The 15,788-nt window shown below is 28.1% G+C and overlaps 1 protein-coding gene across 2 annotated transcripts in view; it reads left to right on the plus strand.

Annotated features, from left to right (window-relative positions):
• Positions 1–333: 333 nt before the first annotated feature.
• LOC129971485 (ornithine decarboxylase-like) overlaps positions 334–15,788 on the plus strand; it is a 28,018-nt gene continuing 12,563 nt past the window's right edge. The window contains exons 1-5 of one of the 2 annotated variants that reach the window (XM_056085302.1): positions 334–431; positions 6,138–6,277; positions 12,585–12,681; positions 12,786–12,862; positions 14,893–15,065. In XM_056085302.1, coding sequence (XP_055941277.1) covers positions 6,146–6,277; positions 12,585–12,681; positions 12,786–12,862; positions 14,893–15,065 — 479 coding nt within the window. In that variant the 5' untranslated portion in view covers positions 334–431; positions 6,138–6,145. Of the gene's footprint in view, positions 432–5,949; positions 6,042–6,137; positions 6,278–12,584; positions 12,682–12,785; positions 12,863–14,892; positions 15,066–15,788 lie in introns of those variants that run through there. The other variant, XM_056085303.1, reaches the window with a different exon arrangement.

Genomic DNA, 15,788 nt, shown 5'->3' on the forward strand with positions numbered 1-15,788 from the left:
CGTATATTAAATTCATATTATCTCCAGTAATTGTTTTTGTTGTTTTAATATTTATAACTTTGTATTTGTTCACTAATATAATATTTCATTTTCGCATGAACAAAAAAATCTGGAACAATGAACTGCCGTTGTTTTTGTTGAAAATTGCCAAATTTTGTATGCCGCTCCTTATCAACGATATCACATTTTCAAATTTGAACAAGCAAAAAAAAAAAAAAAGTTTTCAGAACATGATAATATGAAGTTATCTCCGAATTGAATATCATGATTAACATATTTTTTTAGAGATATCACATAAAAGAATCATTGATATTCCAACAATCATTTATTCTTTGAAATTTGATAATAAAATCTTAGTTTTTGAAGAACTAACAGCTTCTGTACAGCACCATTTTAAGAAAAGAGTTTGCTTATACAGGGAAAAGCATCAAGTAAGTGATTTTATTATTACATTATATTTTTATTTACAATAAGCGTAAATTCGAAAAGAAAAATAAATTATAAATTCAGTTGGAAAGATTTCTTGTTTAATTATCATTTTTTGCATTTGACCCTCAAATACTGAATAATCTACGAATATTTATTTGAAAATGTCCCAAAGAAATTTGATAATTTCATTGGCGTTTTAACCATTAAGTTTATTCGAATGTTAATTTAATAGAATCTATTCTTTCTGTATTAGAATAAATAAAGGATAAAAATATTAAATTTTTTTACTACCTCAATATGTTTAGTTCTGTACATAAAAGATTTGTGTTATACAAAGTGTTTACATTCACTGTCAAAAATCTAAAAGGTTGTTAAAGTGTTAGTAAAAAGAAAAAATAATAATGAAACATCTAGCTGGTGAAAATAATGAAAATTTGCATGCAATGGGTATTCCAAAATTTCTGATTTAAAAAGGCTATAAAAAATTGTTATATATATCATCATTAGGAAATAAATGACAAAAGCGTTTGAATATTACCTATCGAAATTAAATAATTAAAATAATGTTTACCTTGAGTGAAAACAACTTACTGTCAAAATGTGCATTTTGTCTAGATCACAGTTTCATATGATCATAAGAAAATGAAATTTATTCAGTTATCATAGATATTGCTTTAAATGTCTTTAAAACACATCTCATAATGTTATTTAAAACAATTTTGTTTTTTAAATCTGAATTTTGGAATTTCTTTTTGCCTAATTATTTTCCGATTATATGCCGCTTATACTGTATAATAAATAAACTGATGACTAACAATTCCTTGACTTTGTGATTTTCAAATTTGAATAACTATAAATAAGATAATATACATAAAATTAAAATATAATTCGAATTAATTTGATTTAATAATGATCATGCATCGATGCTGTATCTTTCAAAATTATTTTAAATTACTTTAAAATATTTTCGAAAATTCGAAATTATGAAAATAGTTTTATTTTATTTAGTTAATTTTTGACATTGCGAGTTCGATGGTCTTTGAAATCAAAATAATAAAATAAAAATGAAAGAAAAGAAAGAAAATGCGTCAATTAGTAGGTAAACACTGAATGAAGCTTTACAACCAATAGAATTAGAAAGTAGCAAAATTCACTCAATAGACAATAGCTAAATAATGCATTAGAAAAGCGAAAAGCGACCTTTAAGCGACAGAGGTAACAGAAATTTTCGGACAACAAAGATTGAGCAGATTCTAATGCTAGTTTTGATTTATCGGCTGATGGATTGTTGCCCCTCCCATTTTCTCCCGCTGTTATTTTTTATTTGTTTTTCTATGCTTTTCCTCTTTCCTATTTTTTTAAATTGGTTTCGAAAATACAATTAAAATTTCGGAACTTTTTAGAGGTAATTAAAGTTTAATTGTATTTTCTCGCGAAATATTTTTTCTCCACTGATGATTTCTGATCTGACCAGCTACCTTTGAGTAATAAATTCAGGTAGCTTTACCCATTTCAAAAAAAAAATTAATTTGCATTCTCCATTAAAATTATTTATGCAAGTCTTCCAAGAACAAAAGAATTTTAGAACTTAAAAAGCAAATTTTTATTTTGACTTTTAGCATTAACCGGAGCAATCGCGATACGTTTAATGCTCATTTCAATTTCTATATACAGATGTAAATTTATCAATTAAGGTTTGATATGTAAATGATTTCTGATTAATATGATGAAATATAGCTTTAAATTTCTCTTCAAATGATATATCTCCCTCAGATTTAGCACACTTTTAATTTTAAGATGTGTAGAATATAGTGCAAAAATATAACATATTTTGTTAACAAAGTATATGGTATGTAACATTTAAAATCGATTAAACAAACTCCTGATAAAAACCATCTGCTAATTTAGCATTTGGTCGAAACAGACAATGCTCTGTCTTCAATTTAATCTTACATTTCTATGTATGGACGTTAGTTATGATATATGTACTCAAAAACTTTTATTTTTTTTTTAAAGTTTACCGCAAAATATTTTTGATTTTGAATAAATTTGCTCAAAAAATCTCATAAATTTTCTTTAATGTTGACGATGGTTTAACAAAATTGCTTTTTAGCTGCATAATTTCAATATTTACTGGAAATAACTTCGGAAATTATTATGAAACAAATCATTTTTACACCAATCAAAACAAGAAAGCTATGCAATGAGTCAACTCAAATAATGATTCAATAGCTAATTTCTAAACTTTTAGAGATAGCTTTGCGCTTCCAAATGGAAAATTCCTTTAAAAGATGCAAATAATTAATTTTTTTTGCTTGAAAATTTATGTTAAAATTAATCGTACTCTTTAATTCACTCTGAAAATTTACGAATTCTAATTTTTTTATATATTTTCCCGGTCCTATTAATTTAATAAAGTAATAGTAGTAAATTTAATAAAGTATTCTTGACGCATTTACATTTTAAACGAACACTGTTCCACTTATCTGCGACCAAAGTTCACCGAGTTATGAAACTAAGAAGTTTATTATTTTAGAATAATCAATAGACACTCCGAGAGAAAGCTATTATGTTATTTGCCGTATTTATCTCGAGGTATCCAATTAAATGTCTAAAATTTGCCTTGAAAAGCAAGATTCAAACAATTCGATCGCTTTTAGTTGGAAAAGAGTGAAGCTTTGTTTCGGAAAAAGGAATAGGATGAGAGATCTGTATATGAATAAGAATTGTGAATTCGTAATTTTTACAGAAGTACATTTCTTGAGTCAAACAGCCTAAAATATAATTATTTTCATAATTTAGATCATTTTTCCAATTAGCAGTTTATACTTATCTCATTAACAACTGTTCCTCGATTAAAATGAACACTCTGTATATTCAGCGAAAATTTGATTGTAGTATTATATTTATCCTGTTTTTAAAATATATTTAAAAAATTTTATTGTGGAACAATGATTTGAATGTAATTAAGTATATTTGATATTTTCAATTGAGGTAATGGAATTATATATGTACAGAAATGCAAGAAATTAGAATAGTAATAAAATATCCGTGAAATTCTCTAGGTAAATGCAACTATCGGAACGGTATATAGTATTTTCACTTAGTTTGAATTTCAAAATTTAGGCTAATTGAATACAAACTGAGAATTTTTCTAACATTGCCCAATTTCGCCTTACTTCGTATGAAACAAAAAAATGCAGTGTTTCAGAAATCCTTTGTCGTTGACTGTTTTGATCAAGGGTGGATATAATTTGTTGCAGAAGTCACATCTGATTTCATCAGTCTCATTGGATATTTAAGTTTTTTTTTTTTCTTTTCATATAAACACAGTCATATAGACTGGTCAATTATATATGTTGTAATGTTAGGTACAACATATATAAGATGTTTGATGCGGACAGAATCAAAATAAAGTAATTTGTGCTCGCTAGGTAATTTATAGGCGTGACAAACTAAATAAATAACATTTGATATTTGCCCTTTACATCAAGTAGCGATCTAAATAAATAGATCAATGGAAAGAGGTATTGTTAAAAAAGGCATATTTCATTATTTCTTCTACACGATGAATCCGAGTTCGGAATTTTTGTAATATGACCAAAACTGACTTTTATGCCATTCATTCAATACAACTAGCCTAATTTTAGAACACACCATATTCTGAAATAAGATTAATACAACAATAAATGAAAGAGAGAATAATCCAATTGGTCTTTTTTTATTATCTATACTTATAATAAAGCTCAATGTGTGTGTGTGTGTGTGTTGGCGCTCTACAGGCCAGACCGTTTGACATACAGCTACCAAATTTGGTGCATGTATACCTTGGAGGTTGGGAATGTGCACCTGGGGTTTCTTTTTTCGAATTTTTAATTAGAATTTTAATTATTAATTAAAAACTAACTTTCACGCCAAAAAAATCTTCCATTTTCCCCACCGCCAACTTTTCCGCCAAAAAAATCTTCCATTATCCCCAGCGCCAAACGAGAAAGGCTTCAGTTTTTTTTTCTCCCAACAGTAATGAGGCTAGGGTTAAAATTTTTCGGCGGATTATTTCAATCGGTTCTGTTTATTTTCTTAATGTTTGATGCATTTAAAATTAAACATTGTTAATGAATCAATCTTTCAGATTCATTCTGAAGTACTTTTGAATTAAAATAAAACAGAATAAAGGAAATTAAAAATTTCTAATCCGCATAGCGTTACCCCAACTGGCGTAGAAAAAATCACGTATTTGCGTTACGTAACCGGCGAAGAAAATTCACGCATGCGCATTCTGTTCTGATTGTTGCCATGACAACGTTATCAATGGATGATTTAAATTATTTTTGGCTTAGTTGCATGCTTTTGTAAGTAAAATGTATTTATGTTAGTTATATATTTTTTGTATATGCTTATAGTTTTAAGTACATCGTTTTTTAAGTAGTTTTTTTAAAACCTGTTTTCAACCGTTTATTTTAAACGATTCGTTTTATTTTCTTAGTGTTTGATGCATTTAAATTTAAACATTGTTAATGAATCGATCTGCTCATAATGAATCTAAGAAAATTTTGTTGACCAACTCTTGAGATATTACATAAATTAAAAAAGATATTCTTTAGTGCCCATAAAGTTTAAACGCTGAGTGACTCTATTTTCAGTAATCAGATTATAAAAAAATGCTTTGTTTCAGTAAAAAATATTATTATATTAATTGAAGATAAATTCTTTCCACTTTAATTTAAAGCATAAATTCTACGGGTGCTAACAGAAAATGAGAGAGATACATATTACGTTATGACTGAAGGCCTTTATAATATTATGAATGAATTATATGATAATCAAAATTTGAAGTTTTAAAATATTTTGATGAAGATGCTATTAAAGTAGAAATTGCATAAAATATTTAATTATTAAAATTTTAACGAACATTAAGATTGGCGAACCGGCTGGTCGCCAAAGGCGGCTAGTAATTAAATATTACAAAAAAATGCACGTTCATTTTCTTCTTTAACATCCATGAAAAATTAACTCATACATTCAGTTAGCAATTAATTTCTATAAATTTTTCTCTTCTACTTATTTTAAAGCTTCAAGAAAATAATTCCTATTTTATTTGCACAGTAAAAATAAGCACCGATTCAGGTGGTATAATACCGAGAAAAAATAGTTTCATAAGTAAATTATGTGCATCGAACAACAGATACTCCCATTGAATATAAAAGATAAAAGAAATGCTTTATCTTCATGTTAAATAAACTATTGGAATTTTTTTTATAAAGGTGAGTCAGCAGTCGATGATCTCTGCTGCAATAGCACTTTTTGTCGAAAGCTTAAGTTTTAGAAATGAAGTATACAATAAAAGTCGTAAAATTCCGTCATTTTTCTGGCTGATAGAATAAAAATAAAAAAAATTTGTGCTCGTTAAAAGTTCCGGAATAAACTGTATTCCAGTAATACTCAGCTCTCTGTTCAAATAACTTTCGTAATAAACGCCGCGATACATCTGATTGTAATTGGGTAATAACCCATTTGAGAATTGAGACAGATAAACGACCTATTAATATAAAAATTGAAGCCATTTCAGGTTCTAATGAAATTCTTGGACAGTATTTCATTTTGGATGTGATGTAAATATGCCTTTCTAACGTTGCCTGAATTTCTTTTAAATTTTTATAATTTCTGCAAAAGTTATCTAGATTATAATTATCTCTTTTTTTTTTCAGAATTGCGCATGTGTAACGTCATGAGTGAAATAAATGGTTTTGAAAAGAATGGAAATATCTATCGGTTACTATCTTCAAAATCCTCTAAAAAATATTATAAAACCTTTTACGATTACCTTATAAGCAATGCCAAAGAAGTGGTAAGTTCATTTTTCTATTGAAAATGCATTGTGAGATTTATCATTATAGTTAAAAAATTTAACAGCTCAAAAATATTAACAAATGTTTCATAATTTATTGATTATAAATTTATCTCAGATAAATTTTTCATATAAAATAGTATATCGTAACATTATTTTATTTTAAAAAAATGCTCATAATTCACTATAGATGGCATCAGTGATTTTGATCCTTAACAAAATTCTTTGCATGGCTGTTTCAGGGGGAAAAAATGTTAATGGAAATCTGAATTCAATGTATTATTTTCAATTAATATCTTATTTGTATTCAAAGTATTCTACAATATGTAAATTAAAAATTCATTTAATGATATTCCTATAATTACCAATTAGTACACAAATTTATGGTACAAGGAAATAATGTGACCCATGCTTCATTTAATATATGATAAAAATGAGTTTTCATTGCGGGATGTTCATTGTATGTGTGATATTTAAAATTACTAGTTTAAAACATTTAATAAATATCATTAACTAAATAATAAGCACTTGTTCTGAAGTATAAATTCTTTATTTCATTAACTATTTATCTTTATATGAATTAGAATCAATTTTATATTATTTCATTTCATTCATAAATTAGATAAACACATAAATTATACAACGACAAGTAGTGTTAATTTTGCCCATTTTGATATTAGGATGAAATATATTAACTTTTCTATTATATTATAATGCGTTTGATTTTTTCCCCTAAATTTTCATTCAACGCTTATTGTGTTAAAGCAATTTCATCTGTTTTTGTATTTTTCGAATTTTTTTCATATCTTAACAATACCAAATTTTTGATAAATGTCTAGAAACACTAAATTGAGGGGGGAAATCGATAAAAAAAAAGATACTAGCTATCTATTTACAAAATTAATCAATCTGCAATAAATTTTAAAATATTACATGAATTAGGTGAATATGAATTCATTTTATACAATTTTTGTAAATTATAAAATATAAAGATAATAGCATTCGGTGACATGCAATTGATCAAGTTCATATCTGTCTCAGTACTTTGTTTATAATATCATTTACAAACATCAAGCTTTCTGCTTAAATGTTTAACACAAATGTGGATGCCACTCAATGATGGATCACATATGCTAATTATTAGGATTCATGTGTGTGCCTCTTGGCGCTCTACAGGCCAGACAGTCTGATCTACAACTATCATATTTGGAGCATGTATATCTTGGTGGAGGGGGGGCGATGTGCACTTTGGAACGATACTTTTAAAATTTTAATTAATTAAACATTAAACTGAATTTTGATATTTTTATAAGAGATAACTTCTAAAAATATCACTGAACAAAAGTTTTACTCCGTTTAATATAACGAGTTGTCTCTTTAATGATACTTACTAACTTAAAAGTTATGCGAATTTTTGTTGAATTTTGGCAATTTTTTTTAAAAATATTTGTTTCCTGATTTTTGATAATAGATTAAATTGTTACTCTGAAATTCAAACTGTTTTCATAGTTTCATCAAATAGTTTACCCCATGATTTTCCTTAATTGTTGAAAGCTAAGAAAGAAGGCTTATAAAAATATCTGGGAAGACATATAATATAGTGAATTTACAATACCACGAAATTTAGAAAATGGATGAACCGGATATTTAATATAACATAATGAACAATATGAACCTGATAGCATATTTAATTGGCTATGATATTATGGAAATAAAGTAATAGACAGTTAACAGAGTAAGTAAAACAATTTAAGACAATTAAAATAACACGGCTTTAATGTCAGACAATTCGATGGGATCATGGACATGGTTACAGTTAAACAGTTTATCTGAAGTCAAATATAACCAATATTCCAAGTAAATCAGCTGGTCACCTGAGCCTACCAGAAGTAAATAAATAAAAATATGCGTTGCTACAAAAAAACGCTTATACAAATCGTTAACATGCCATTAAATTAAAAATGTATTGAAAAATGAAACTAATTATTTCATTTAGGTTACTTAGGTTTCATTATGCATTAGTTAGGTTTCGTGAGGCACGTTAATTAAAGAAAAAAGTACTTATAGTGCACTGGTTAGGACCACAGAATACTTAAATTTGACATTTGTTAATGAGAAACTTATAATTTCATACAAGTTTTTATCAAAAATGGATTAATGTCAAATATTAATTAAAATATTGCTTTATGTACACATATTTGTTTTTATCTATTTTTTATTATCTATTTGTTTTATTTATTACATATGATACTGATTTTTTGATTGGTAGATGTTTCATGTTTAAATGCGCAACATTCATTTTATAAAGAAATTTAAGTTATTTTTTAATATCAAGCAAAAAGAACTCTATGTGTAATGATAGAAGAAACCCTTGTCTTTTCAATTACAAAACTCGAAGACCGTTATAAATTTCAGTTTGTTTATTTTTCTAAAAGAGGAAAATATAAAAAATTTTGAGTTTTATAATAATGTGATAAATTTCAATAAAAATGTTTAATTTTTGAATAAAGTCAATTTTTTTTCCTTGCTTATTTCAATTATTTCCTTTGATTTTTTTAAAATTCTTTCTTGGAATAACTTCTTAACAACAAAATTACCTACAAAAATAAAAACATACAATCCAAAATATTACATTAAACATTATTTACAAATTAAAGAATTATTCGTAATTAGCCTGTATGCCGATTTTATTTTAAAAATTTGATCGAAATACTAGTTAAAACAAAATTTATCAAAATTATAATCAATAATTCCATACTCTTTTTAAGCCTCATTCTATGATAATAAAAAAATAATTGAAGATATATTTCAAAGTAATTTTTTCCTGCAATTAAGCTTCAAAATTTATCAGTACATGAAGATCTTCTGTTTCTAATGCTTTTGTTTTTCAAAAGTAATTTTCTATAACCGAATAAAAATGCCTTTATTTTTCTAGCTGTTGCACATGCCGAAATATAAACATATTTATCAGATCTAGGTATGAATTGTAGCCCCATTAAATGGAGTACACAACAATAAACTCAATATATAACATCGCGTACTTTATATTTCTTTCTTCGTCTTATTTACAAATGTCTCTTTTGATAGAGCAGAGTGGCTATAATATTTCTCCTGTTTGGAAGCATCTGCACCTAAACCATTTGTAGAAATGAAACCAAATTTCATTTAACTAAGGAGCAACAAACCCTACAAAAAAGAAATAAGAATCACCGATAATAGGGACTTTGGGGTTGACGAAAAGAAATGTCATACTGCACTCGCAGAAAATGGATTATGAAAATTTTCTTTAATGCTCTAGTGATAACAAAATTGAACATGCAAATATGGAATACAAATACTCCTTATAGGATCAAGCAATTTTTAAGTCAAATATTAAAATATCAACATTTTATAAAAGAATTTTAATTCGTTTTTCAAAAGAAAACATATACATCTTATTATATAACATATTGAAGACAATTAATCACAATATTGATGACAGCTGATCCGCCAGAAATATTAGAATAAAAGTCTTGCAAATTGTCTGTAGATAGAAAATAATTGTCAACATTATTTAAATTTTTTAATCGGTATAAATAAGTTTAAAAACATTGATTTTTCTATTAAATAATTTTTTTTTTTTATATTTGAGAAAAAAATTCGGTCTATAAAGAGTTAATAAGACAAGCATAAAAATAACAGAAACTCAGAAATTAACTTTTTACTAATAAAAATTAGTTTCCCCTGATTCACGTACAGTATTTTCATTGCTCTGGCCTCCTCAGTGTATAAGATATTATAAAATCGGCAACATTCAATTCAGTTTTTTTTTCTTTTGTTGAATTTATTTTCTTACGTATTTCACAATTTACATATATATTTTTGGTATCATTCCGTTTGTTGGTATTAGCTGCAGATACCTTCAAATTGAGAAAACTATTTCGTGGTTATCTTATATAAACTCATCGTTGTTTTGAATATGTCCACTTTTTTATCTGCCTGAGTTTCTATACCTTTTAAAGCGATTATTCTATTTGATTTGATTTAAAAATTAATAATCAAAAAGGGGGGAAATCAATTAAATTCTGCTGATAAATCTTTGCACCAAAATAGTTATAAGCAGGAAATGTATACCCACTCTGCGAAATATCATGAAACTTACTTGATACTCTACAGGACATATCCAGAGCTTCCAAATTGAATGGATAGTTGCTTCTTGGTTATTGATTGGTCATTGAGATAAAATGCTTGTCAAGATTTTTATTAGATTATTAATTAAAAACTAACAAGTTGCCAAGATAATTCTAACTAAATTCAAAGCTATAATCACTTAAAAATTATTTTCGTGCCGCATTCAAGAATTCAATTGCTAAGCGATACTATTGATGGCTAAATTATTTTTGTGCAATTTTTTTCTCCATATTTAATCAAGTGTTCAAAATATTTTTATGTACTTTTTACAATAATACTTTTCGTTCCTTTGGTATGATAATATTTACTGCTGGCATACCACATGCAAATTTATCTTGATGCAAATAATTTTTTAAAATACTCTACGGGATAAATCATTGTACCTAAAGTTACTAAATTTAACAAATAATTAATTTTGGGGTAATAGGTGCTCATTAGAAAAAATTTTTGAAAAATCTAATTAGTGATTTAATTTTAAAAACTCAATCATAGTTTTAATCTTTTCTGTAAAAAAATTTTTGTAATAATTTTCATGAAAAAAAACTTTTTCATGCAACATGTTATCACATTCAAATTGAAGAAATAAACTTTTTCCTGAACAAAATTTTAATTCCTCATAATTTTTTTCTTTATCTCTAATAATAAAAAAATTAATAAACAGGGTAATTAAGAAATAACAGGAGGTGTTTGGAGCCCTGTAGCGTGTTATATACTGGACGAAATATAACAAAATTTGACTACCATACATATTAAAGTATGCGGCTTCGATTTGTTAAGGAAAAAAAATTAGTACTAAAAATCACCAATAGGGAAAATTCTGGCGCTGCGATCGAAAACTTCATCGTGTTATTTTCATATACGGATATTTTGTGACACGATATCGAGGATAAAAGGAAAGGTTATCGCAATTCAAGTCATTGTGCAAAAATTCGCCCATCGATGGCGTTGTCACTATGTGAACGCGCCTTATTAGTCAAGCCGTTTTATCAGCAGGTTGAAAATGCCAGTGCTGCTCTTCGTGAATACCGCGGTTAAAACAGTTAAGTAGAGGACCGATGACCATAACAAACTTACGAAGAATGGTTGAAAGATTTGAAGAAACAGGAATTCTTGGTGTGCAACCAGGCTGAGGGCATAAAGTTACCAAGCAGGAACAAGTTGAAGAAGTTGCACCTCCGTTATGGATTATTCGATAGCTAATAAACAGGCTACCAGCAGTGCATGTTCAATATCATGACAAATGGCTATCCGTTCTCGACAGTGCAGAAGATACTGCGTAAGATCCTGAAATTTTATCCGTATAAGATAACACCCATTCAAAAATTCCAGGGGACAGAAATACCCAGTTTGAGTTTGCTCTGAGATTTTTGGCCCGATTGGAAGTTGATGACGAATGACCGTGGTGGATATTATGAAGCGATAAAGCTCACTCTCATGTGCACAAACGAATAAATGCTGATATGCTGCGAGCCACCTTCGAAAACTTTCCAATCCACTTCCAATCGCGCTGTAGTGTGACAGCGCTATTGACGAGCGAAATTTTTCAAAATGACTTGAATTCCTATAAATTTTTCTTTTACCCTCGATATCGTGTCACAAAACAACCTTATACGAAAATGACATGATGAACTTTCCGATTGCAGCGTCATAATTCCCCCTATTGGCTTTTTGGTACTATTTTCCCCCCTTCACAAATCGAAACCGCATACTTCAATATGTATGGTGGCAAAATTTTGTTATATTTCGTCCAGTACATAAAACGCTACAGGGCTTCGAACATCTCCTGTTATTTCTTGGTCATCTTGTATTTCATAGCAGTACTTTTCACAAATTTTGTTATTGGATATATACGTGCTTCCGTTTATGACGATAATAATGCGTTTGTTTTAGGACTTACCGTTAGTTAAGAATAAATTTTTGAAAATAATATGAAAATAGATGAATCAAGCATAGACATTACTTTACTGCAATATTTCAGATACAATTTTACCCTTTTATGTCTATTTATTTGCTTTTGTTGTATTGTACGAAAAAATATTTGTATACTTATAGTTTATAACACTTACTAATGACATATAACTTAAAAGAAAAAAATATGCAATTTAAAATTTGCATATTTAAATGATCTATATTTCAGGGACAAGATCAACCGTTTTATGTTTTCGACTTAGCCGATATTCTCTATAAAACTCAACTCTGGTATGAAAGATTTCCAAATGTATTTCCTTATTATGGTAAATAGGAATTTTCAAGCATTCTTTTCAATATGTTTTTCCTTTGCATTTATATTTTGTAATCGGAAAAAAATTTTTAACTGGCTATTTTCTATTTTATTAAGCCGTGAAAGCGAATGCAGATCCCGTCTTAGTAAGGCTCTTCGCACTGTTAGGATATGGTTTTGATTGCTCCACTGAGGTATAATTTTTTTTTCGTTCATTTATACAATATTTTCCATTATTATTTATATTAATTCGGGTATTTTTACAATGTTATTCTTTAAAATTATTATCAAACATAACTAAAACCTAGAAAAATATTTACCTGGACTAGTAGTCAGGTGAGTGGTATTTCCAATTCTATGATAAATTATTAATTACTTCGCTTTACACTAGCACTCCTCTTATTTTATTATCTTAATTCTTAACTATGGCAATATGCAAATAAAAAATGAATGTTTATAATAAGGAATGCCGATATATAAAGGAAATTGTTGTTCATACATTCAGCCAACCAACAGGGAACCTTAATGGCTCCGTATTCGGGGTTCATTGGACATAATGTATGTATCAAGGGCAAGCTAGTACTAAATATTTAATGGTAGTTTCGTTCTGTGAATGTCCTGCCACACATTCTCCAAACAGAATATTTTAAAAAAATCGATATTTGCAATAAAAAAAGTGTACGGGGGACTGATTGTTTACTAAGTGCGGTTTGCTGATGACGCAAAGATTTTTGGTCTAAGTTTGCTAAACCTGTCCATAATATCCAGCTGCGTCCATGATAAAAATCACAGTATAATCAGAAAACCGCACTTTAGTGGCATATACCAAGTCTCGTACATATTCTTCATTCATATGTAGATGTCAATTCTTCTAACACTTTCTCGGTATTAAATTGGACTTGTACGAACTAAGTGTATTTGGAGAAAATCATGGTTGTGGAAAATCTGGGCATTTTGCAATTTTATACTGTGCACATGCATGCGACCTTAGAACTTGGAACCCCTTGCTTTTTAAAGTAGTCGATTCGTTTTCACATTTCGATACATTTTTAATTTTATCAAAATGTTATTGTTTTATTATAGATCAATTTTTAATTTTAATAGCTTCACAAAAATGCCGGTATTGTTTATAATGGCACTTGCCATAGACAAGCTCGCTGATAAAATCAGCGAGTTTTCAGCCAAGGGAACGACTCTTGTTTTAGCAGCGCCAACTAGGGCCAAGAGTACGTCTTAACTACTCACGCATCACATTCGCTTGCACAACCCCTTTTTACATGGGGGGGGCACATTCACACATAGAGCAGATGAAGAACAAGCATGCCCGAACCGGGACTCGAACCCAGGGCGCCCAGATCACAGGAAAGACGCACTACCCCTACGCCAGAAGGCCGTCGTGTGAAGATGTAAATGTTCGTATTTATAACTAACTGGTACTCGACACGTTGCTGTCGAAGAAGAAATAATTTTGGAAATATCGTAAATTTGAAATAGCTATCTTGTTTAATTAGGAATGATAGAAAGAAGGACATTTATTTTCTTGTCGACAACGAATGCATTCATTGAAATTAAATGATATATAAAGGAGAAGTATAAATATTATTTATTCTATTTTTTGACTTTAGATATAATAATTGTATTATGCCTATAATCTTCACGCAAGTGCAAGCAATTAGTTGGCAAAGTTTTACTGCAATCGAATAGACGGTATGGCATCGCATGAAACATGAACAAACAAAAATTCACTTTTATATAGTAGAGATTTATGATTTCGTGGGATCTAAGTTTAAAGGCAATTTTATTTAAACTGAAGCTCGGTGTTTATAAATATTGTAACTGCTAGGTGAATATACTGAAATAAGACCAATTACACTTGACCAAGTATTAACATTTTCTTAATATTTTATAATTCGCAGAATTTGTATCCTTTGCGAATTCATTAAATAGCAATCAAGCAAAAATATCTATTTACTTGATCTGTCTTTGAGCTTCCTCAGCTAAACGGCCTTGAGTAGCTACATAGTTTAAAATTCGCATATACATCTCATACAGCTCGATATAAGGCTTCTCTGTACATAAACTGCCAGTTGCAAAAAACTGATGCTATTAGAACTTCAGTCATGTTTTTAACTGAGTGCCCTTATATTTTACATAGTTTAATCGAAATAAGTAAATCTCTCGAATTTTTAGAAAATGGTATAGAAAATTTTGTGATCTTTTCTAGGGAGAAATACGGTGGGTGTTAAAAGCTGGAGGAGATCCAAAAAAGGTCATTTTTGCTCACACCGTTAAAAGCCACAGAGCCCTTAAGTATGCCTCGTCTGTCGGCGTCGATTTAATGACTTTCGATTCTAAAGAAGAACTTCATAAAATTAGTAACGATTATCCTACAGCCAGGTAAATTTCGAAATATATCTTTTTAAGACATGTTTAAATCATAATATTGCAAATAAATCACTTCTTAATAGAAAACATTAATTTGTTAGCTAAAGAATATAGAATAGTAACTCTATTTCTAATCGTCTAGACTGCAGTATATTTCTGTGATGTTTACTTCATTTCTACTGTTTTAAGTACTGCTTATTTTTAATTTAAAATTGCCTAATTATTTATAATCTTTTTACAAGTAAGTGATTCACTTTAATTTATTCTTCTCATTAATAATTTCTAAATATCATTAGCTACTTTATCATCTTGGCTTATAACCTTCAAATCTTTTACAATTTTCTAGCCATACTATTCTTCTGAAGTATTTATCACTAGTAATTTACAAACTTTTTCATATAAACCATTTTTAGTTATTGTTATATTTCACTTTGTTTTTTAGATCAGAATCATCAAAAGATAAGAAAAAGTTGCTCTTTAAATTTTAGAGGGGAATTTAATTTTAAAAAAAATTAAAATATCAAAAACCTTTTATATCAAATTCTTAGTAAATTTATTTTCATTCAAATGGACAGCTATGAAAGAAAATATATTAATATATGAAGAAAATATATTAATTTCTAAAAAAATTATGTTTTGATTCATTTCACAATTTATCAAAATGTTATTGAGCAGAATATGACACATTTTAAAATTGTTATAAAATTTTTATCAGTATTTAGTTATCAGTCTCTT

The sequence above is a fragment of the Argiope bruennichi genome, chromosome 6 (genome assembly GCF_947563725.1).
Source record: "Argiope bruennichi chromosome 6, qqArgBrue1.1, whole genome shotgun sequence".
Taxonomy (NCBI): domain Eukaryota; kingdom Metazoa; phylum Arthropoda; class Arachnida; order Araneae; family Araneidae; genus Argiope; species Argiope bruennichi.